At 35.8% G+C, this 24,649-nt stretch overlaps 1 protein-coding gene across 7 annotated transcripts in view; it reads right to left on the reverse strand.

Annotated features, from left to right (window-relative positions):
• The window catches only part of PTPRD (protein tyrosine phosphatase receptor type D), a 1,172,279-nt gene that overhangs the window by 108,442 nt on the left and 1,039,188 nt on the right, over positions 1 to 24,649 (reverse strand). For 5 of the 7 annotated variants that reach the window (XM_036402900.2, XM_036402899.2, XM_054517858.1 and 2 more), the window contains 5 exons: positions 23,964 to 24,545; positions 16,715 to 16,848; positions 16,228 to 16,372; positions 1,261 to 1,358; positions 224 to 477 (listed from right to left, as the gene is read on the reverse strand). In XM_036402900.2, the coding sequence (XP_036258793.1) occupies positions 224 to 477; positions 1,261 to 1,358; positions 16,228 to 16,372; positions 16,715 to 16,848; positions 23,964 to 24,545 (1,213 nt within the window). Of the gene's footprint in view, positions 1 to 223; positions 478 to 1,260; positions 1,362 to 1,790; positions 2,379 to 7,281; positions 7,400 to 9,551; positions 9,579 to 11,463; positions 11,658 to 12,663; positions 12,970 to 16,227; positions 16,373 to 16,714; positions 16,849 to 23,963; positions 24,546 to 24,649 lie in introns of all 7 variants that reach the window. The other 2 variants (XM_054517855.1, XM_054517857.1) reach the window with 2 other exon arrangements.

Consider the following 24,649-nt stretch of genomic DNA (forward strand, 5'->3'; position numbering starts at 1 on the left):
CAATCTATCTGTATCCTTCTGTAAGGCCTCTTGTCCCTTGAGAGAGTCCACAGCACCTCCCAGTTTACTATATCAAATATTACACTGATATTAGGTCAAATACTACTGCAGAGTACTGCAGTCTCTGTACTCTTATAAAGAATAAAGCCATGGTGGAACATCAAGAGTGAGAACGATCATCTCTCTGGAGCTAAAAACAATGGTATGTCATTGATTCACTCACTTTATATTCTCGTTTGAGGGTACTTCTGGAAGTTCCACAGTTATCATGCCATCCAAGTTGGTCTTTCCAATGAAGACTGGCTTTGTGCGAAGCACGTCTGGGGCAGTCTTTGCAGTTACTCTGTGCTGAAGACCCCCAGCACTATTCCCTCTGTTTGTCAGGACAAATGAATATGATGTCTCTGGCTTCAAGTTTGTGATCAGCTTTTGAGTAGCACGTCCATCAACCTCCATTTTCCCATCATCATAAAGGATCTAAGTTAATAAACAAAAGTAGTTTTGGTTATTAGGAGAGGGCAAATGATGCTGTCACACTGAATTCAGGAATCAACCTACCCATAAATTTAAATAATAAATAAATAAATTTAATTTTATTTGGGTATTTTAGTGTGTAAAGCAGAATGGAATTCACCACTGAAAGTAAGCTTCTCAATTTCAGAAAAAAACCCAACTACTACATTAATATAAAGCAATGTAAACACTTCTGAAATCCAATTTCACTTTTTCAAAGTAAGCAGCTTTTCTTGAACCCAGAATTTATAGCAAGATACTCTGTTAAAAGTATCTTGATTTTTTCATTCACACTCCTTATTTAGAAAGGTTTTTGTACCATTTAGTTCCTAAAATACTGTTCTTCACTTGCCACTGCCTGAGATGACACAAGTGATTAAGAATGAATCAGAAGAAATTCCAGGCAAGACTGCATGTTGCTCTGAGTCTCTGTATCTGGATAAAGCTATGGCTAGTGGAGTAAAAGAATTGCAAATCAAAAACATGCTGTTGTACACTGAGGAGGCAAAACCCAAAATGGCACTCAGCTGCATTCTTTATTGAAAGGACTAGAAAAAAAGAAGAAAAAAATTATTTTTTCCACTGTTTTCTTTAAAATACTGTAGTGGTGAACAAAAAATTAGTGATCTTAGAAAGAACAATACCCCCAATACATATTCATGATTCATGTTCAGCAAGCAAATTAATCAGGTAAATACATCGTCTAGTTTCTGACATATTCTCTTGTACAAATGGAAAGTAACTTACTTTGAAAGGCAAAGCTGAATTGTAGTTTTCTGGAATTTCCCAGGACAGCAAAACAGAAGTCTTCATTACTGCTTTAACATGAAAATTTTTTGCAAACACTGCTGGAAAAAAAGAAACAATGTATATAAACAACATCTTGGAGCTTAGATCTTCTCATTTTTCCACTGCTACTTGGGAGTATTAGATTTCCATTTAGGTCAGAAATCACCAAGAATTCAATTCTCCTACCTGTTTGTTCATATTTAAATATCACAATTAAACTCGTTCTCACTCTTATCTAGTGCAACTCAATACACACATTTTCCTTACCTGAAAATATTGTGAAGAAGTTAGCCAGAACTTGCTTGGCAAGGGACAACTGAATTCTAAGGCATCCAAAACATATTAAGATTTATATACTTTACCTTTTGTGTTTGATGAACCTATTTTTATGAATGGGCCAGTCAGTTTTTTTTTATACCTTCAAATACACTGATATCCAAAGACCGATACTCCTTTAAAGGTCAACGCCATAAGCAGACAAATCCTACCTTGATCCACAGGTAATGTCCTGAACTGGACACTTGGACTATATGGACCAGGCCCTTTGCTTGTGTGGGCACGTACTTTTACATCATAAGTGGTATCTGGTTTTAGGCCAGAAAGTGTCATAGTGGTATCAGCAGGAACAACAGGGAGTTCAACTGGCTGGTAAGCAACATTGATATCTCTGTACAAGATGGTATATTTGGTGATAATGCCATTTCTTTCTGCCAAGAGTGGCATCTGCCAAGTTAATTGGACTGATGTAGAAGTAGAGCTTTCCGAGTGGAGATTTTGGGGAAATCCACTGGGTACCTCTTCAGGAACAGAAATCTCTTTAACCATCTCCTCCCCAAAGCCCACTTTATTTCTAGCTGAGAGCCTGAAGACATAAGAAGCTCCTTTGTGAATATCTGTGGCCGTGAAGTGATCTTCCTTCTCTGAGAACTCCATGGTCGTTAAGGTATCCAAGTCTTTGCGACCAAACTTCAGGCGATAGCCCTGCAGCGGGCCAAAAGTTTCCACTGGAGGATGCCACTGAATTAGAGCCGTGTTCATCTGTGTGTGGCTAATCACAAGCCGAGGTTTGCCTGGAACTGTAGCACAATGTTATTTAAAGAGGATAGATATAAACACAAGTGCACTTACAATTCTTGAAGCTAGTTTTTTTTTAGCAGGAATAGGGATATATTTTCTCTTTCCTCACTATCAGTTCCATATATTACCTAAAGAAGAAATAGTATCTGGCTCCTGCACTATTTAGTAATACAGTATAAGGAACTGCAACAGTAGAGACATTTACTGCTTTTGTCCTGTTCCCTTACCATTATTTCTAAATACAGAGTATATTCAGAGGCACAGGATCTAGGAACACAAGTCAAGAAGTAAACTTCCAACAAATGTCTTATGAATGGTCCTGTCTCACAAATCCTTGTTTGCAAAAAAAAAAAAAAAGTACTGTCATAAGTTTTCATGTACTTAATCCAAGGCACATTTCCTGCAAATGGGAAAATAATTAAAGAAGAAGTAGCAAGTTTCTAGATAAGTTTAACATAATTTTATCATTAAGAGTAAAAATGTAGTAGAAGTCAGAAAGTCAAAACAACCTTGCCCTCAAAAATCATTACTACACAGGATAGAACCCTATCATTCTAGTTTCCATACATAAATCAATCACTTCTGCCTCCACCCTTTCAATGTGGAGATGTAACGCAGTTCGGAATTTAGTATTTTACAGCATGGCTTACCACATATGATTTATTTTACAGCATGGTTTTTGTGCACATGAACTGGATTTCTTTTGAAGAAGGCTAAATTGGTAGCTTTTCTTAAATTATACACTACATTCAGTCACAAACTTAATTGGGACCCATTGATCTAACTGGTGATTTGTCTTAGAGAAGTTCAAACTGGTATGTGTCCAGTGATATGGACATCGAGGAGGAATGGAACTGAATCAGTCCAGAGAGCACTGAATCCTAATCAAGCCAGAAGCACCATTATAGAATTTTTATAGTGTACATTTTTGGAGTCCCAATATGAATTCTCATTTACTGGTTCTATTTAATTGATTAATTAATTTTAATTTATTCATATCCATTTGTATACATTTCTTTTATGTTTTCATTAATACTTCTATTTCAAAAAAGTCTTTTTCTATTATAGTGATTTATTTGGTAATGAAACATATCCATAACTATTTATAAATTTGGTGCTCATTCAGTACCAATGCCTGACAGGTCAAGAGACCAGAATAGTTTTGGGAGTAGTACTGCAATGACAACCCAGTCTTCAACAAAGACTAATTAGTTTCATCTGCATTCGAAGCCTTCCCCAGTGAATGTAACTGCTGCACTGTGAGCTCTGGTTCCTGTATTTAAACACTTCAATAGATTTTATTACTTATCTTCAGTTCTCAGGCACCCAGCAAATCAGATTGTTATTGTCAGAAGGTCTAACTACCATTGCATAAAGAATTAGGAATAAGGAGGGAAGAATAGCATGCCTTGAAGAAAATTCTGCATTTAGTAAGCTCTTTCCTCATTACATCTGTCATAAGTCATGACATTGCTTCTAATTTCATAAGAATTATAGGTAGGTTTTGTATAAATTTTCCAAATTTCTTTAAATTTACATGTTGAGTTCACCTGGCAGCATTATTGTGAAATCTTGTGTGTTTTCCCATATTTTCTGCTGCGTAAAGAATATCTCTCTGATTAGTTCTGACTTTTCCTCAATGATAACTGAAAGTCTTTATGGAACAAAGAGAAGTCTGTGAAGGCCTTTTGCAGACCGTAATTTTCTCTGCATTCTAACTATTACTGGCACCAAATAAGAGTTTACCCAAAAAGAATAATACCCCTTCAGTTTTCTAGAGAAGAGATTATTGGAATGTATAACTAAATTATTTTTGTAATAAATTGCCTTTTGTTTTTTTTTTTCTTGTGGCAGACATCACAATTAGAATGACATTTTAACCTCTGAATAACTACAGAGAAAGGAAGAAACTAATACTTGCTCTTGATCAGGGTACTAATAAAGTTTACTTATCCAATAAAATACCCTGTGACTATAATAGTAAATAATAATTGTCACTTTTTTAATACTGTAAAGCCTATCTGCTGTTGCAAAGCAGATACATTTCTTTTTATTTCCAGACAGTTTTCAGTTAACATTTACTTTCAGTATGACTTACGTATGAATTTTACAGTCTTTTAGGACAAATGACAGGATTCTGTGCAGTTGTATATACAGTTGTGTCACCAAACAGCTCTGTCTAGAAATTTCTGATAATAATCTAAATTTTCCATGAGTGTAGAAGAAGTGAAATTGTCAATAAAATAAAATATATTCTCTGATCTAGTGAAATCCTCTTCCATTAGAAAGTAGCAAGATATCTTTCACACACCCCTTTGCAAGAGATATTGCTGCTGCAATGGCTTGCCACCACTAGTAGAAGCTCACACAAACTGCCTTTGCCAAATTACCTGAAATAAGTGTTTTCTGTTAGCTGCCATAAAGCACACCACTGCCTTAATATAAGCTTTCATTTTCTAGCTGAAATCTGTATTTCAAGATTGCTGTCCAGTACGATAGCAAAAGACAAGTAATGGACAAGCTACTGTCCTATGACATTCTTCAACTACTTTGACACAGAAATTAAAGGTCTGATTAAAATCTTCATAAAAATTGTATGATATCACTGACTAGTAAGTCTTCATTTTTATCAAGGTCTTGTTAATCATACATTTTTTAATTTCTGCTCCAAGTAATCTAGTAAGTGCTTTGATTTAGAAATGTTCAGTAACAGTTTTTGTTCCATCTGATTTTAACAGTGAGAAAAGGAAATTGCACATAAGACTAAAAACAAACTCTTGAATAAAAATACCAGCTGTGTTCAGTGACTACACTAATAATTGAGTTACCATACTATAGGCTTACTTGGTGAATCTTTCCTGCCTAAAAATGTAAATTATACTTTTGTATCACTAACTGGACAGTTGAAGAGTTAGTTATTGTCTCACAGAATACTTTACAGATAGCTTCTCTAGTAAAAGTTCAAATATCTATTCTCCTTTCATATCTTTTATGGATCTAATCTCAATCAATCTCATTCAAATTTTAGAAGTTAGACTAGAAAGCAGATCCTTCATTTTCTTTATTGTAGTATTCCAGTAGCACCTTTCTAGGAAAAAAAAAAAATGGATACTGAAAGTGAATAGGAGACTGCATCACAGACCTACAGCCCTTTGATGTTAACGCATCATTCCTTCCCTTGTGTGATGCATTCTCACAGAAAGTGAGCAGGAAGCTCTTGGTACTGACTCCAGTCAATGTCTCAGTTTGCAAAAATATGCATACAAATTTTTCTTACAAAAACAGCTCAAACACAGCAAGCTGTAACACAAAGTGAAGAGATTTCTTACAATCTGGAATGTATGAAGGAGCAGAATGATAACTAGCTTTAATCCCAAGAACAAACATCAATTGTTCACAGGTTTAAGCAAATGACAAGAACAGTGCAATATGAATTACATTTATAGACATGCCTCTGATTCTCCATTGCTCTTCAATCAAGTTCATATGGGACATAGGATTTGTTCTGTCTTTTTTAATTAGAAGCATCAGAGTTCTTGGTAGCATGATACATGAACAGTCAATAAGGAGTAAATGCAGTGAAACTTTAAGTTTTGCAAGCATATTTCCATAGCCTATGTTTATGTCTAGGAACTAATAAAATCTCAATTTATATAACTGTGTTAAACTGGGAATTTATGTAACTGATTAAACTGGGAATTGAGCTTTAAAAAAGAGTAATGGATCAAGGGCCTTTTTTTCTTAAATCAAGTTCCAGTACATGACAGAAATAGATATCACCTTTTTTCTCAGAGTATGAAAATTCAGGAAAGATAAGAAGTTAGAGAGTATGTTTCAGCAATAGCCAAGAGTAATGACTAGAATGTATTCTAAGACCTGAAATGAAGCACTGTGCATCTAGCCACCAAGACTGAGATTTTTTCCAAGGAATCTAACAAGAAAAGGTTATAGATGGTTTTGATATTAATACAAGATGTGTCCTGCATTCAGTGATTGTTTTAAAAATTGAATCAATCACTATAAATACAAATATATATACCTTTTGAATTTTATCTATTAGCATAAACAATACACTGTTATTCAGAGAGCTTGTAATGGTGCTGTATGTGACTGTAATAGAATATCTTTAATGGCTGCACTACAAAACCCTGAAAATGAACACAATACCTACAGATTGTGAACATCTGTAGGTAAGCATGACACTAAACCTGGGTTAAGCTGTGCCACAGAGACATAGTAAAAAAAGAAGAAAAAAATTGTTCCTCATATAAAAGCAGTTTGGTTTATCCCATCTGCGCTAACTGCTCTATTGGTTATGCAGTCAGGATATCCAACCTTTGATACCACCTGAGATCAAACACAGACTGAACACAGTGGCAGAATGAATTTTGCCCCAGTGTGATCCTAAAATTACCCCTGAATCAATATGGGCTTCAGGGTTTCACAGGGTGGAGTTTCATTCTGTTTTCCAATTCTCTGCTTTAATAATTACATTCTTCTGAGATAAGTTGTGAATATCATACAGATGGGTTCTTTCAATGTTTTTACTAACAGGCAGCAGTGCTGCTACTTTCATGAAGATCATGAAAGCCCTTTACAAGTTTTTCAAATATCCTTCTGAGCTAAGGAAAAATTTCTATTTTTTCCTCTCAAAGAAGACACCAATTTTAGTGGAAGAGCTACTAAAAACTATAAAGTGACCTCATCAGGAACTAAGAAAGGGATAAAGGGAGTCACTGCTCTATTTTTATCTAAATAAATGAAGGTTCAAATACTGAAACAGAAAATCCTATGTCCTAGAAACACTTTTCACACAACAGGAGATTTTCAAACAGTAAGAACAAAACAGTAGCAGAAAAAGCAAAGGATTCATTTAGAGCTCAATTTGTGTATAAGTATTACCTGCACCAGTAGTAGATACAAGTTTGGGTTTGCTGCGTGCTCCGTCACCTTTAGTTGTATAGGCTGTCACAGTGAAAGAGTATGTGGTTTCAGGCTGAAGCCCTGAAATTATCATTTCCTAAGATGAAAGAAAATAAAATAAGAACAATTAATTTAAAATAGATTGTTTGCCAGGAGAATGCAGAATCCTTTAGAAACCCATTTATATTACACTTTTGAGCTATTGGCAGTAATAGCAAGCATGTGAGTGCAGCAACAGCCTGTACTGTGTGAAATACTTGATAATGCCAAACATTTCACTCACTTAAGCAATAAAGGACAGCATACATCCAAACAGTATACCTCAGGTAGTTTAAAGCAAAAGGCCAAAGGCTTAGTGGTGTGAACAGTGAAAAAAGTCTTCTGAAATACCTTGCCTGAGGAATACTACTGACATTGTGAAACACATGCACATGCAGAAATGAGAAACTCAGTTTAACCTAATCATTAACAGGATATCACAGGTATAGTTCTAAAATGCCTAGTAAGAAAAATGTGTGCATTTACATGCACATTTTTTAAGTAATGATGGTTTAGCTGAACAAAAAAGCCTTGTTACTTCCATAACACTTTCACTGCAACCTGTGTCACTGGGTGGACTGCGCTGCTCAACACCTGAAAGGACTTCAGAAACAACTAGCCCTTCAGCTCTAAAAGAACTATGTAAAACACCACTAAAAATCTGGTCAGGGGATAGATCTGATGCCCCTCAGATGACAGCAGCTACAAAACAAGTATCTCCTTAGCTAGAGCAAAGTAACAGCAACATCAAACTGTATATATGAGAGCAAGGCTGTATCTTTTCATATGTGTGTGTGCACACATGTATATGCACACAGAAGATGCTGAATGGTGTATGAGAAATGTACTAAACTTATGTCCTGCTACAGGGACTGCAAGAGAAGTAAGTTTTGACACTCTTAATATAAATAAATCTTATATGTAAGTATAAAAGGACAGTATTTGGAGGTAACTGATGGGCCTGGAGTCTCCAGCTTTCAGTAGTCCAGTAACCACTGAACTACTCCTTTGCATTTTCATATGGCTGAATGAACTTGCACCATATTTCAATGCTGCCAGAGGGATGGTGTATTTATACACCTAAATAAATAGCAAATGTGCAATCACACATCCCTCAGATGCAACAACCATGAAAAGTTAGTATAAAAATCATGGGCCAGACTATTCATAGTATATGGATTTTTCAAGATAGCGGATATGAGCTTAATAAGTATGTGATTAGAATTCAGCATTGTATCTACAGTCAGTTATTAGCAATATAGAAATAATTAGGTAATGATCAGAATGAGTGGGCAAAATAGCTCAAGTAAAAAAAAACCAAAAAACCCAAACAATAGGATGAAACAACACATGAAAATCTACTATCAAAAGATCAACTTCTTAGACTCTATCTCAGAATTTAATTGAACTGTAAGACCAAAATCAGTAAGACTTCATATCTTTCATAAGAAAACTGCTCCTGGTACTACCAAAATTAAACTATAAAAGGCAAAAAAAACCACCACAAAACCACAAACAGAAAGACTTATGAAGCCATTAGTTTCATCTAAAACAACCAGTACTTCACGGTGTAAGAGCTATGGCTGTATGTAATGTTTGAAAGTGTCGTTTGGATACAGCAAACATTATTACTTAGGCATAAACACTGCAGAGCATCTGGCTTTCCTGATAGCATGTATTTATTTTATACAAAAGAAAGCACAACTGACTCCTACTTTCAGTTACACAAAAAAAAAATTAAAATGAATACAGAAAAATGCAACTATTGGTATGTAACTCTGAACCGCTTCTGTTTTATTTTTCTATCACCTTGTAAAGAAGAAATTGTGAGGCAAATTTGGTGACAGCCATTAAAGAGATGAAAACACAAATCAGTGCTCTATATTTTGGCATCATGCTAAACCCCAGAACAGGCAAGCAACAGTAACCCTACTCTCCCTGGGGTAAAAAAAACCCAAACAAACAACAAAACAAAACAATAAAGAAAAAAAGGTGTCATGAGAGAAAACCCTTGATGTTAGGAACATGCATTTGTGCAAATGTCAAAAAAGCACCCTGCAAAACAACAAAAAAAAAAAAATAAACCCAAAGAAAGCACCCAAAAAACCCCATAACCAAAAACAAAACCATACAGTGCTACAAGCAAACAAACAAAAAAAAATCTCAACCAAAACACACAATGTTTTTCTGCCCAGTCAAAAAGTACTTACATGTTCAGTAGTATCATCATATTCCCACTAATTTACAGTAAAGGAAGTCAAAAGGAAAAACAAAAGAAATAAGGAGATTTGTAGCCTGGTTGAGATAAAGTTTTCTTCTTTATAGTAAAATGAATATGAAAGATGTCTGAAAAAGTCATGTACAGTACAAATTATCCATGTAGAATCACATGAAATTTGGTTAATGAAATCCGGCCAGGCATTTTTAATTCCATTTTAATTCCATTTCTGTTTTCCCTAAAATCCAGCTACTTCTCTTTCACTGACAAATAAAAGAAGTAATGAATCCTCTTGTACCATGTAGTACTATTGTATAATAGTTTTTTATTGAAAGTTACCAAGGAAGAATTAAAGGCTACCTGGTTTATTTAAACAAGTTACCAGGCTATATACTTCCATTTCCTAAATTAATTCAATGCATTAAGTTTTGAAACCACACAGGTATTTTACCATCAAGGTCTTCATACCTGCACTAGCCTTGTTCACATGTATCACAGAAGTACTACAGGCAGGAAGGAGTGGTGAGAAGAGAAAGGAGTTGTCTATCATTCCTGAAACAGTGGCAAGCGGGCTGGTCAAAGCCATACTTGACAAAAGAAGAAACACAACTTTTGCCTTTACAATATTTGGACTGTAATATCTCATCTAGTCTCCAGTTAATGACCTTCTAGTGTTTAAAATCATTTTAATCCCCTACTAGAGAGAGGCTGAAAGCAAAAATTTGCGAAAAGAAGAAGAGAACCGAAGCACACTAGCATGTTCTTTCCCTTCCCACTTCCTGATCTACTTTCATCTCTGTCTCTTTGTCTGTAAGAACACCATGTTTTCCATAATAAGAAAGTAAGTACTGACAGCAAAGTCCTCCAGAAACAGAAACAGTATTTTGCAATTAGGGTCATGAGCAAAATGCAGGTGTAGGAGACCTATTCTCCAAAGAGGTCTCTGCAAATCTGAAATTCAGAGCCAAAACTGAAGAAGAAAAAAAAGGCAACCTCCTATTTGTTTACTCATGTAAAATGCTTACAAAACAGATTTTACTCTTTGATTTAGGTTAATAATTTCATTTTATTTCCAGTCATTCCAGTCACAAATTGTGAGCTAGCAGTGACACACAAGTGCATAATAGCTTCCCATAGGATGACCCCTTCAGTGTCAGGAGCTTTGTAAATCTTAAGTTTTACAGAGTGCTGGTATAACTCAATCAGTAAAATCCTAGTTTGAGAAGCTTTTTAACCTGGATGTTTTCATTATGTCATATTCTCATAATTTCTAAAATAGATGGGAAATTTTGCAATATAAATAACCATATACCTATTCAAACTAAGTTCCTCATTTTATTGAAGCTCCTGATATGAATAATGGGAAGTATAACACCTCAGTGGTTTCTAAAGTTACATTAAGAACATTAATTTATCGTGAACTGTGTAGTAAGGTGCATACAAGAGAGAAAGAGAGATTCTCTATGTAATCAGAGAAACACTGTAATAACACAGGCTAACACAGGCTCCTAATGATCCTAGGCTCTCCACTGAAACATTGAAATAGGAGATGGGTGGATCAGGCCATGCACAGTTTACTACACTAACTTTGGATCAGGTCACCCTGATGCTTTAGAACTTCAGAGTACATGTTCACATTAAGTCTCTTAAGGTTTAATGGAATCAGAACAATGACATAGCCTAACATTTAGTTGCAGATCAACAGAGAAGAAAGTGTCTTGTTTTGGCCCAAGAACCCTTAAATGCAAGTGTTCTGAAAAAAAAGTTTTGGAAATGGACACAGAAAATGCTAGCTGGTAGACTGTTCAATAGAAAGAAAAAAGACCCCCAACAACAAAAGGCAACTCTTAGGTACACGAAATGTTTTGGCTGTGACCCAGGAAAGAAGGGAGTGTCCCAGTTACCTGTGCATCCGCCAGCATGATGTCTTTCAGCATGGGCTGGCCCTTTGGCTCTCCGTTCTCCATCCTCACGTAGTGCACCTGGTAGCCTCGTATCTGGCCGTGCTGCTTATTGGGCACAGGCGAGCGCCACGACACTTTAACAGCAGTGGAGTTGACAGCCTCCACCTCGACTTTGCGAGGAGGACCACTAGGAACTGGAACAACATCATTGGACAGAAGAGAATTACAGCCACCTGTCCCACCCATGCCTGTCGCTTTTTTTAAGAAAGGGCAGACTCACTATGTTGTCTTTGAAGAATACAAATCATTCAGCAAATGAAGATGTTCAACAAATCTGCTCTACCTTTCAGTGAAAAGATCAAAAAACATGACTGATGCAAAAAATGGAAGAAAAAGGAGTATTAGAGAAATAGAAAAACATGTAAAAATGTACAAAAGCCAAGGAAGATGCTTTGAGATTCAAAGCATTATAATACAAAGAGAGATTTTAATCATCGAAATAATAATACTATAATAATAACAAAACTACAAAAGATTAAAAAAAAAGTTGCCCTTTTTTTTGTTTGTCAAGTTCTATGTTTTATTTCGGTTTGTTTTTTTCCTCAGGATAAAAAGGAGGCTGATTACAAGGCTGTCTTCTGTCACTTTCAAGAATGGAAGAAAAGAAAATGTGTGGAGCATCAGTTTTCCAAGATCAAAAAATAAAACAAAAAAAAAACAACAAAAAAAACCCACAATCCAAAAAAACCCTTAAATCAAAAAGGACAATATGGAAGAAGAAAGCAGCTAAAAAAAAAACCAAAAACAAACAACCAAAAAACCAAGACCTGAAAAAAAAGTTTATATACATAACTGTTTAAAAATGGCAATGACTGTAAAATCAAGGAAAAGGCAGGAAGATTTTCCCTAGGAGTTATTTTTCATTAAAGGAGGAGCAAGAAGGATACGTATGGGCTCAAAGGAGCAGCAGATTCATGTCACTTGCAAAAAAATTTTCTGATTAAAAAAATACAAAAATACCAAATAGAAAAATGGTGTAGAAAGAACAGTCTTTGAATAAAAAGCTCAAAGGGTGAAAATATCTGGTTATATTCGGGGAAAAAAAAAAAGAGGAGCAGAAAAAATTACTGTTAGCCTATACAAAAGACAGCAGATGACAGAGTCATAGAGGTGCAAACTGATGTAGTGGAGGCAACATACCATCTTCATCTGTCCGAATCAATACTGCTAAGCTCTCTGGGCCAGGTCCAACATCAGTGTGAGCAGTCACAGAGATCCGGTACTCAGTCCACTTTTCCAGCTGTTCCAAAAGGTACTGGGTACTGTCCGAGGAAATTCCCAAAATTTCATGGGGCTTGACATCTTCTCCATCAATTCCAATGTACTTGATGGAGTATGCAGTGATAATGCCATTCTGTTTTTCCACCGGTGGAGGTTTCCAACTTACCAAAATGCTAGTGGAGCTGGGGCTTGTGCAACTAATGTCTTGAGGAGGAGCTGATGGCTCTAATTTCAGTAGTGGGTTAAAGGAGGATTTGAGTGGAAGGATAGAAGTGATTGAAAAAAATGAACAAAAAGAAAAAATAAAAATAAATAAAAGAGAACCAAATGAAAATAATAATTAAACAAAAAAAGTAGAAACTCAAAACAGCAGAACGTCAGATAATCATATGCACCTTGGCTTATTAACATGAGGAAACTGAAAATGAACAGGTGAACTAAATGGTGAAAAAGGATGTAGGGGAAATATATGAAAATGAAGCCTCAAAATAATATTACCTACCTGTAATTAAAATTCTTCTTGAAATAAAACAAAAACGTGATACCTCTATGACTACTGATCTATCTTTACAATCCTTGCAATTAGTGCAAGCTATAACAATTTAAATAAAATGTGACATGTATTTACTTACAAATTTTGACATCCCCTTCAAGTGGCTTTACTTTCCTCAAGACAGAAAATCTTTAACAGAACTCCTAAAAACTTGCAATAATTGCTAGAAATTGCTCCATAGGTTGCCATTTTTGCAGCCTTTCCACTCTCATAAACAAATTACTATTTTTTTTTTTTAATGAGTCTGCCTGATACAAGTTCAACCATAAATTACATTCAAATTGAAAGCATTTACTGAAACATTTATTGTAGCAAACATACTATGAGCATGCAGTCCATAGAAGATGATGAAAGTCTTAGTCAAAGATTTACCTACCAGGAAAAAGTGACAGGCTTGTTGATTCTGACTGTAACTTGTACTTACCCTAGATCAGCTGTCAGTTTTATTTTTTTAACTCCTCTTGGAGACACCTTTGCTAGCAAAGAATTAATCCTACCAGTAATGTATATTATTTCTACAGAAAAGAAAAAAATCTACCCCAAACAACATGTAAAGAAAGCAGGTATTCATTTTACAAAGTGAGTTTACAAGCTCAACACCTCAGAATGTGAGTTTCTGACTGATCTCCTGTCAGCAGTCTTCCAGAGCAGAAATGCTCACCTTTACTCATTTGTTCTCAAAGGAGTATGTTAGCATATTTACCTTCCCCAAGCTTCAGAGCATCTAAGCATGCATGTCATTCCACTGCTTTCAGTGAGGCAAATCTAGTACTGAAAGTTAGGTATGCATTTATCTGCTTAAATGCACTTTGACTTACCAAAATCTATGCTTACTAACAGATCATTCAGAGCACCAAAAAAGGAGCCATAATTCAAACTCACTAGCAGAAGGAGGGGATGTGAACTCCTTTCCTATTTCTGCCTCCTGTCTTGTAAGAAAAACATAAATTTTGTGTGCAAGATCTTTTTTCCCCTTTACATCCCCCTCTCCACCTTTTCTTTCAGTTTCTTAAGGGAAAAAAGAAACAAACGGATACTTAGACGTACTTATAATAGTCACATCAAACAAAATTAAAACAACAGAGAAGGCCTAGGACCCTGCTGTGACCGACTGCATTTACACATGTATCCTTTGGTTCCCTACAGTTCTTTCTATAGGGATCAATGGCTTTTTACTCAGTATGGTACACTGCACCTCCAAAGGGAAGATAGGAGGGAATTTACTAGAATTTCAATTAAGTAGAGGAGGTGGAGGGAAGAGCAGATGAGAATTAACACATTTTGGGTTATTTTTATAGACTAATTCAGTAATCAGCTACTCAAAAGAAATGGATCCCCTTCTACCATTAACTTGTGCAGGAAGTGAAACACATGTAAAATGTCCCTTAAGGGTCTTACAAAAAAGAAATAAATCCCTGCAGCATCTCCCACTGATACAAAGATGAAAAGCAACAGCACATTCTGGTGAATATTGCTAATAAAATCACAGAAGTTTATTAATTTTTAATCCATCATACTCTGAAAATGCAAAATATTGCACTTATGTAACTGAGGCTAATTTGAAGGCTTACTTTAACCAGTTTTATTAATGCATATATATTTTTTCTTAACTGCACATTTTTAAAAAACAAATGTAAACTTTGCAGCAAATAACGTGGGTCTGACCACTGAAATCAACTGGATGTTGCTACTATCTGAAGACACGAGGCTGAGATAAACATAATATATTCTTATATGCAAGAAGAGAAGATGGCAATGTTCTTTATAAGGAACACACAGCCTTGGCTCCTAGACATTTGTTTTGTAGGCAGTCTAAGCAATCTTCACCCAATATAAGATAATGACCACTCTAAATAGTTGAAATGGATCCCAGAATAAATAAACACCTATTTCTTAATCAAATTATTCATTCTGAATTACTAAACTGAAAAATTGCCTTGCCACTATATCTAAAACTAACCTTGTGTTACATGTGTTTTTTTGTGCTTATTCCAAGTGCCTTAGAAATGCTTCAGAAACACATTTAGCTTTGCTTAAAGGTGATCTGCACTGTGCTCCAGTCACACTAATTGATATTAATACATAACACTAACAAGGAATGATAGTGCAATCACCTGTCATGACTGTAAATTAAAAAGACTAATGTCAACTGAGAAACTGAAGTTTTTGTTTTGAATTATCTTACTTTAAGAACAGGCAATGTAATTTAAAACAAATACAAATAGAATTGTACTAAGTTTTTGAATGACACACTGTAATGCAAACTGTCAGGAAAACCTAACTTCTCAGGCAAGAATAATCCTTGTGGACGTCATAGCTGATTGTTTTAGTTAAGTCTTAATTTAAATGTTTTAAGGTGAATATATAAGTCTCTGACAATTTTTTACATCCCAAATCATTTTTCTCAAGGTGGAAATGACTGAACATCATAAAAAGCCTAGATTAAGAAAATTTATCAAAATCAGAATAAGATACTACAGAAGAGTTGGTAAGAAATATCTGGTACAGTCTGAAATATTCAACCTGATCCACTTTGCACGTTTTTGATACAAATTTTTGCACTTTAGGGAGATGCTGCAGAAACAACCTAGGAAGTGTGCAGAGTAGGGAGGTGGAACTCTATTGGTTAAGGACTTTTATTAATGTACACCTATTGCATTACACATTTCACCTTATTATAAAATAAAATTTCATTATGCCAACTTTATATTGCCTCCTTAAACACTGGTTTATTTGGGCTGTTTTTTGAAACTATGTAAAAGCCACTCATATATAAAGTTGATACACCTCAGAACTTCATATTTTAAGCATTCTTTTGCTGTATCAAGCAACATGAATATCATATTTTGCTTTTTTCTCTGTTTCTGCCTACCTGGGCTGCTGAGATTAATAGAAACAAAGAGAATAAATATTTAAAGAAAGACACCTACTTGACTGCATGGTTCTGGCTGAGATTTCTGCTGTTGAGGCACCCAGGCCTTGAGGAGACCGTGCAGCTAGGCGGAACAAGTACAGGCTGTTTGGCCTTAAGCCTTGCAGGCGATACGATGTAGTAGGTTCAGTGGAAACCCGTTGCTAAACGCAGATAATAAGAGAATGTCTTGGTCAGTATTCAGAGACTCTGATTTCCCTATATTGCCTGTATGCCTTTGTACTCTGGGATAAAACCACAGAGAAAAAATAAAATTCAAGAAAATAAAGCAGAACAAAACCAAACTAAACAAAACTGAAACCGAACATTTTCTGCTGTTTACACACTTTAAGTCTGTCACTAGGCTAACTGCTGAGCTTAACAGACCTAAATATCAAGGCATTTCTACTAAAATAAGTTACTAATATATGAAATTTAAATCATTGCCGTATTTTATGTCCAACTTCTTAAAGATGACTTAGAAGATGTACAATCTTTCCACTTACTTCCTCCCCATGCTCCCCATCTTTGTAAACCAGTTCATAGCTGGAAATGGTATCAGACCGTGGAGGCGTCCAGGAAAGCAGTATGCTCGTTTCAGACTCAGGTTCTGCTTTGAAGTTCAATGGTTGGCCAGGCACTAAAGAAAAGTTGAGCAGTGTTGCCAATTATGTACTTGGACACGTCAATATTTTCAAATGTTTTAAAATGTTATCCAAACATGGCATGCAATATCAATTTTATTTATCTTACTGAACTTAAACAAATGTATTCACAGAACTATGAAACAAAATTATCTAAGCACAGAAAAAGTAAAATGATACATTTAATTCACCTGTTAAAAATTATCAAGGATTTCAAATAAATGCTTTTGCAGTGTAGATAAAGCAAACAGAACTGAAATGTAATTGAAGAAATGTCTAGTGATGAATACCAGCAATCTAATAACCTATATGTGAAATGGCAAATATATACATCTATATATATGTGCTGTATGAGAAAAAGCTAATACAACACGATTAGCTGAAATAGTCTAGAATAAAGTGTTAAAACTATTACATGCATTTCCAGACATTACATTTTTTTTTCTCAGCTCATAAATGAAAGATAGTAAACACATCCTGATCTTGAAGATGATACCCACATACAAAACCCAACTTGTTTAACCTGAAGTAGTTATAACCTAGTGAAGAGATATCCAGCTAATTTCTCATTAAGTGAAGTATTTCCACCCTTTAATGACTGGTATATTTAAGAATAGAGTAACAACACTTTCTAACTGCAAGAAGCAAAATGCAATTTTGACTGCACTAGTCAATAATATTCTCTGTTGCTGTATCTTTTGCAATGGTCACACAAATTATCCACACTAAATATTATCCTAATTTACTTCTTCAAATGTGAAGAAAATTATAAGGTTGACTATGAAAAGACAGGAAAACATAACTATATCATTGGATTGTGTACAATAATTTTGGCACCCAAGTTCTAAAACATTACTTCCAGTTAATAGTGCCATTGATAAGGCATGAAAGTTTTCCACAGCATTTCTAGCTGTTCAAGAATAAAATATGACATGCTCTCATTTTTTCAGGGGAAAAATAAAAAGATGCACTTCTTATAACACACTGAGAACAGGTGTAAGAAGTAGGATGTGACAATAATGATGGTTTCACAAACATTTATCAGGGAAGAATTCTAAGACAGCATTACAAGTATGTTCTTTGAGTACAGTAAAAGACCTAAAAACTTCAGAGAGTTAACTGTTAAAATAATTTGGTATATTCATTTTTATCTTCCCAAGACTTCTACAGAATACCAATTTCAGGAGAACACTGCCCTTGTGTAACCTGGTGCACATTTGATATCTACCCTTCAACAAACAGACCCTTTATACATGAGGTACATATTCTTCCAGCTCCTGAGTGGACTTTATTAATGAGTGAGAGAGAGTAAAAGGAGACCAACTCTTTTACAGGAACAAAAAGGGACAGGACTAATTAGATGTTTTTCTAAAAGGTGTCTGGTCTAAAAAGAGAACACTGCCTGGGTCCTGCAAAGTGCAAAGAGGAAATGATCCCAAAGCATGGGGAGCCATTAGAGGAAACATCAACTAAGTGTTTGTGACAGATTCTAATTTTGCAAGGACAGGTTGCAGTGCTGGCGATGGTCCAGCTGGAAGAATGGATGGCTCTCAACAGCACTCCCAGCAGTGACAGAAGGAGTGGAAGAGATGTAGCCAGGCTCTTCACAGAGTGTGGCAGGTGAGAGGCAGTGGCACAAGTTGAAAACATGTGAGGCTCAGGAAAATGCAGAAACACAGCCAAGGCCTAAGGAGGTTGGACCATACCAGCCCTGGGACGTTTTACACATCAAGTGGGTGAAGCCCTAAGAAACTCAGTCTGACCCCAGAGCTGAGCCTGCTCTGGGCAGTGGCTGTGGCTGGACTCCTCCTCAGATAATCATCCTGCCAGCCTGATTGTCCTGTAATGCTATGATCTGTGCTTAATGTATGGATACATGAATTGTAGAACAGAGCCAGGCAGTAATAGTAAATGATCAGTCAAGTGACTCATGTGAAAGCTGGTACCATCTGTTATGATAAATATGGCAGCAGATGGAGAACTAAGGGTATTTCCTGACTCTCTACATGTTTTAAGACCCTCATTCTCCAAGTATTCTTTTTAGAAAAACCCAAACCCTTTGTCATCTTGGATCTGCAATTCTCAATCATTTTATAATACAAGCTGATGGCTAATTGGACTTTTCCAAATGCTGTTTGTCAAAATAATATCTTGCTTTAAAATTTAGTCTCCCCTTGGATTTTTTTAACCACAGTTAGACAACTCTGATGCTGTAAACACTGACAGAAGAAAAAGGTGATAAGGAAGTCTGCATTGCTCCAAACAGATAAGAGAAGATGACAAAGAAAGAAAACAAAACCAAAATAACAGAAACTAAACACACCTTATTGCCAATAAGCTCTGGTATGAACCCAGTACTAAAGTAAAACTCAATGAGTTCAATAAGAAACAAGCTTTGCAAAGGACAATAGATTGATCAAGAGAATTTACAATCAGTAGGGAACCTAAAAGGACCAAAGTTTATGCTTCTGATTTCTCTGAAAGAAGCATGAAACTCTACAGAGGAACTCTTACAACTGAAGACCTACTGTGCTCCAGAGTTTTTGCTTTGTAAACAATATACATATTTTTTGAAAAACAAGTCCTAATAGAATATAATTAAAAAATAAAATGGGTAACATACAAAATAAAAAGTGCACTGTGTAACATACAAAATAATATGTGCATTGTGTTCTCCCTGTCTCTGCTACAACTGAAATAATCTCTTCTAATGAGTCTGAAGATACCTGAGGTTTGCAGTATCAAACAAAGAACCACAGCACTCAAAATAATTAACTACTATACATTTCAGATTTTAAAAAAGTATAGTATATTATCTGAAAAATAGTCAGAAATTCATAAATCACTTTTTCCAAATATTATCTCTAACTGACATAGTGGGAGCCCTGAGAATAAAATAAACATGTCAGTCAGTCTTAAAGACAGAGTCTACCTGGTCCTCTCTGAATGACTAAAGAACACAGTGAAGAGATAAATTATCAGTGTGTGAAGCTAAGATTCTCAATACTGAACTCATCTTGTTAGCATTTAAACGAAGTAAAATAGAGACTACAACACTTAACAAAAGTTACCTGTGCATTGATAGTAGGGGAGTTATTCAAAAGCTGATATAGTCTTTTCTACTTGACCAGAAATGTCCCTCGAGGGAACAAATGTCCCTTGAGGGAAGTTTTAAAATTTAAGTCAGTTAAAAAGCTATCCTATACCCCACCTCAGCATCAATACATGTAGGTATCTCAAAGTGGGATGCCACAAGGATGATGGCAGATTCTTTCCAGTGGTGCCCACAGAGAGGATGATGAAGTGGCCATATATTAAACCACAAGAAATTTCTCCTCAACCTGAGGAAGAGCTTCTTTATATTGAGGGTGGCAGAGCACTGGAACAGGCTGCCCAGGGAGGTTGTGGTGTTTCCCTCTCTGGAGACACTCAAAACATGGACATGTTCCTTTGTCACTTGCTCCAAGTGACCCTACCTTGGCAGAGGAGTTGGACTGGATGATCTCCAGAGGTTCCTTTCAACCCTAAATTTCTCCCACCTGCTTTCTTGCTTTTTGAGATTCTAGGTACATGCTCTCAACTCTTTTCATGTGGAAGTCCATTTCATGAAATGCTGCAAAAGGCATTTTGCAGCAGCAGGCTAGGACTGTGGGGTTTCAGAGACATCAGGTCTCCCCATTTATGTGTTCATGAAAAAAAATTTAAATGTCTGGTAAAGTAGCTAGCTTGCTACAACACAGAACAGTACTACCGTGCTACCAACTCTTTCTCTGAACTTCTAATCTTCTTTTACCACAAGAACTCTAGAAACATTAATTTTGTTGAATCTAAGGCTCCATTTATGTGCCCTGCAAGTCAGATACTTGAGCTTCTCATTACTGTCTTTTTTCCTATGTTCAGAGCATTACCGTTTAATAATTGTAATAAATCTCAGTTTTCAAATAATGGAGAATCCTTCATTTAAAACTAATATGTTTTGTGCTTTAAGTTTTTTCCACTGAAACATATGCTAACAGGTGCACATTCATTTCCTTGAATATTATTAATTTTTTCCCCTAGCTCTTTTTCCAGTAATTCGCTATCCAATAGACCTTGTGAACTCTCTACTGTCTTTCTATCTAAGCTCAGAAGAAAAACAAGATTCACTTAATTCCTTTACTAGCTCTCCTCTCTTTGCAGGTTAAAAATTAAATGAATGCCCAAACTGAGACAGTTCAAAACTCTAAATTTTCTTGGTACACACAGATTAAATGATGTTTCTTATGACAGGTTTAAGCCCAGAAAGGAGTTATGAAAAGTGCGTCCTGAGCAGCTAAACTGGATTGAAACAAATTTTGTTTTCTAACAAAGTAAAAAAACAAAAACAGGAACAAGACCAAGAACAAGAACAGGAACAGGAACAGAAACAAAAACAAAACCAAAAGAAGTATCACCCTAAAACTTGTATCAATCTTCCTTTATTCTAAAATTTGGTAAGTCAATTAACCTACGTAATAGACGAATCCTGACTCCATCCTGAACAGAATCTAATCCTTTGGCCCAAAATGTGGAGTAAAAATTTTCTCAAATTTTGGAACTGGTTTCCTTTTACTCAAAAGGCTCAGCTCCACAGCTCCTTTCTGATTACAGAATCCGTTAAAATTGGGTCTTTTTACCGTAAAGAAGGCACTGCTGAAAACAACTGGGCAATATGACATGGCTTTGCCTTCAAATGCTTAAGAAAAATACTGAACACCAAAACTGAATTTTTTTGGGTTTTTTTCAATGTCTGGTTGTCCAAAAAATATACCCTTCACTTCCCCTCAAACTACATGCTCCCAGTAAATATTTTAATTAAAAATCTAAATTTCACTACCAGCAGAGTTTCAGCTGATCTGCAAAGAAAGAAGCCATTCATACACCCATTTCAAAAGAGTAATTCTGCTATACTAAGAAAATAAAAATTCCTCTGAACAGTATTTTTAAGAACAAATTAGTCATTTTTATAATCTGTCTCCAAAGATCAGAATACACTTAAGGCAGGAAAACTCTGAACCATCTAATAGAGCCTGTAAGTCACACTTGTCAGCAAGATTTTCTTTTATATATGGTCTAATATCCCCAAGGTGAAGGTTAAGCTAAATATATATATATAATGGCAGGCTTATTTGTTTAAAATAAAATCAACCAAACGTAATCAGCATCCCATTCCTACCTTAACTCTTTTAAAATGTTTCCATTAAATCCATTTTCCCTGACCTTAAATGGCACTTTATATTTGCTTTAATATTCGGAATGTGTTTAATCTTGAGAGATTTTAACTAAAACAATCATATTCAGATGTACATAAAAGCAAATCGGGAAGAGAAGGGCAAGGAGGGCATTTTTTTCTATGATTTTTGCTGAAGATAAACTACTGGTAGAGAGATGGGCAAATCCTAGTTTTTAACCATACCCTGAACTGGACAAGTTCACTAGACTTTTGCATTTTCTATCTCTTTTACGACTTAAAACATCCGTATTTCAAGTAAAAGTATCAGTGCTTAAATATGCTTCCTGTATGCCCCATTCTTTGTTTTCTTTCAATTTCTTTAATATAGTCACAATTAAACATTGAAATAATGTATTGAGAAACACTCCAGCACTGTTAATGTTGTTATAATTTCTTCAGATTGCAACAGTAATCAGAAACAGATGGACATGCTTACTTTTGTGAAGTGACCTCAGAAAGTAATGTAACTTGGGCCAGTCCAGCTGAGCCTCAGTGCTCATTATTTTGATTCCTTCATCCTTCACTGAGGAAGCCACTGTCAGACACTTGCTAATCTAAGAGGTTTGCAGTTGTGAGTGAAAACACAGATAAGGAGCTCACTAAACCTTCTTCTGGAAAAGCCTCATGAATGTGGATTCAATCAGAAGTCAGATGTCAAAATAAAAACTAGCTCTCTGAAAATGGTTGCAAATGCCAAAACTAAACTGTGGTGTATATATTGACAATTGCATGTGCAAATTTCGTAACTTTGTAACTTAGCTGAGATACTGCAAAAGGTAACATCTAGATCTTTGTGCAACACAACGCCTATAATGATTCCAGGACAATACATCAATTACTGTCTTTATTAAATGCATGTTGGTAAAATGCAGAAGTAAAAACTGGATGAAACATAACGGTCTACAGTTATACTTTAGAGATCTGTTTTTAAGAATTGGAGGGATGCTAAATTCTGCTACAGGAAACTTTCCTGTACTAAAAAATTCAAGTACTATTATATATTTCTAGGAAATCACTGACCTGCAGTAATACTTCATACAGACTTCTCTAAACTGCTAGACAAAAGGACCTTTTATTTCTTATTGCTACAATAAAACACTTTGTGCAGTGTAACTCTACCAGAGCTCCTCACTTTAGATTTCATAAAAACTTTTCTGCCATGTTTTTTACTGTGCTTGCTTTTCCTTTACTAGTAAAACTAATTCATGGACCTAAAAGTTCTTGAACAGAAACAAAACAACCTAACTGCAAACATAAACCAAAAAAATAGTGACCCTGAGGTATGCATTTTGTTGGGGCAGCTTTGATTTGACTTATAAATCCAAAGTGTACAAACCTACTTGCTTGAATGTACACAAAGATTTGTTGTATTTATTGCTCTCATGTTTTCTGTGTTCTCAGAATCTTTACCAACTATTTGAATAAATATGCAGTACACATACATTTTAAATTTCCAAAAGCAATATTCCCTAGAGTGATTCGGCATAGGAGAACTGCATATCGCCTAAAGAAAACCCACCAAAACACACAAATAACATCTCAAAAAAAGCTATGAAGAATTACTGAGAAGTAGGTTTAGTGCACAGAGCACTGACAAACAAAAGCCGTAAGATTTGGCCACCCCCAGAATGAAAGTTTCCCTGAGATTTCAGTTGCACTGCAGATATAGTTTTTGACACTGATGAAAAAAGAAAGCATGATGGGGTAATTTCCACTCTGCAAAGATAACCTGCACTGTGGAATTTAGAAAGGTTATCTGCAAAAACTGCCTGAATAAACAGGCTATACTTGAGGGGTAGTTTTTTTGCAACACTTTAAACTGAAAGTCTCTCTCACAAATTTTGCTCATTGCTAGCTTACCTCCTGTTTGAGTGATGACTTGAATGTCACTAGAAAGTGGTCCATCCCCAACAGAAGTAAAAGCAAGAACCTTCACAGAGTATGTTTTCTGGGGTACCAGATTCCCAATAGTGGTAATATGGCTGTCAGCCACATTGTGCTTCATCCAACTGTTGACATGCTGAGTGGGGTCCATGGTGTAATAAACTCTGTAACCTTGAATTTGCCCATTAGGTTCCTCGGGCTCTTCCCACTGTACCAGAATGGTGGTGGAGCTCAGCATACGGGCCTGTACATTGCGTGGTGCACTTGAAGGTGCTTGCTCTGAAGTCCTTGTTGACACAGGCTCGCTGGGGGGCCCTCGCCCAATGTTATTTACAGCAACTACCCGAAATTCGTACTCTGAATATGGGCTTAGGCCAGCCACGCTGTAACGTGTTGTGGCCACCCCATCAATTTCTTTATATGGCTCCTCTGAGTTTTTGGGTTTGTGTTGGATTATGTAGTACGAAACTGGCTCAGGGTTTCCAGAATCCCAAGTCAACGTTATGCTAGTTGCTGTGCTTTCTGTCACCACAGGTGTTCCAGGAGGTTTGGGTAAGGCTAAATACACATAACAAAAAATACAGTTAGCACTATGTAACAGTAGACATTCTTTATTAGAATAAAAAAGCTTACAAACAGTAACTAAGAACAAAACAAAAATA

The sequence above is a fragment of the Molothrus ater genome, chromosome Z (assembly GCF_012460135.2).
Source record: "Molothrus ater isolate BHLD 08-10-18 breed brown headed cowbird chromosome Z, BPBGC_Mater_1.1, whole genome shotgun sequence".
Classification (NCBI taxonomy): domain Eukaryota; kingdom Metazoa; phylum Chordata; class Aves; order Passeriformes; family Icteridae; genus Molothrus; species Molothrus ater.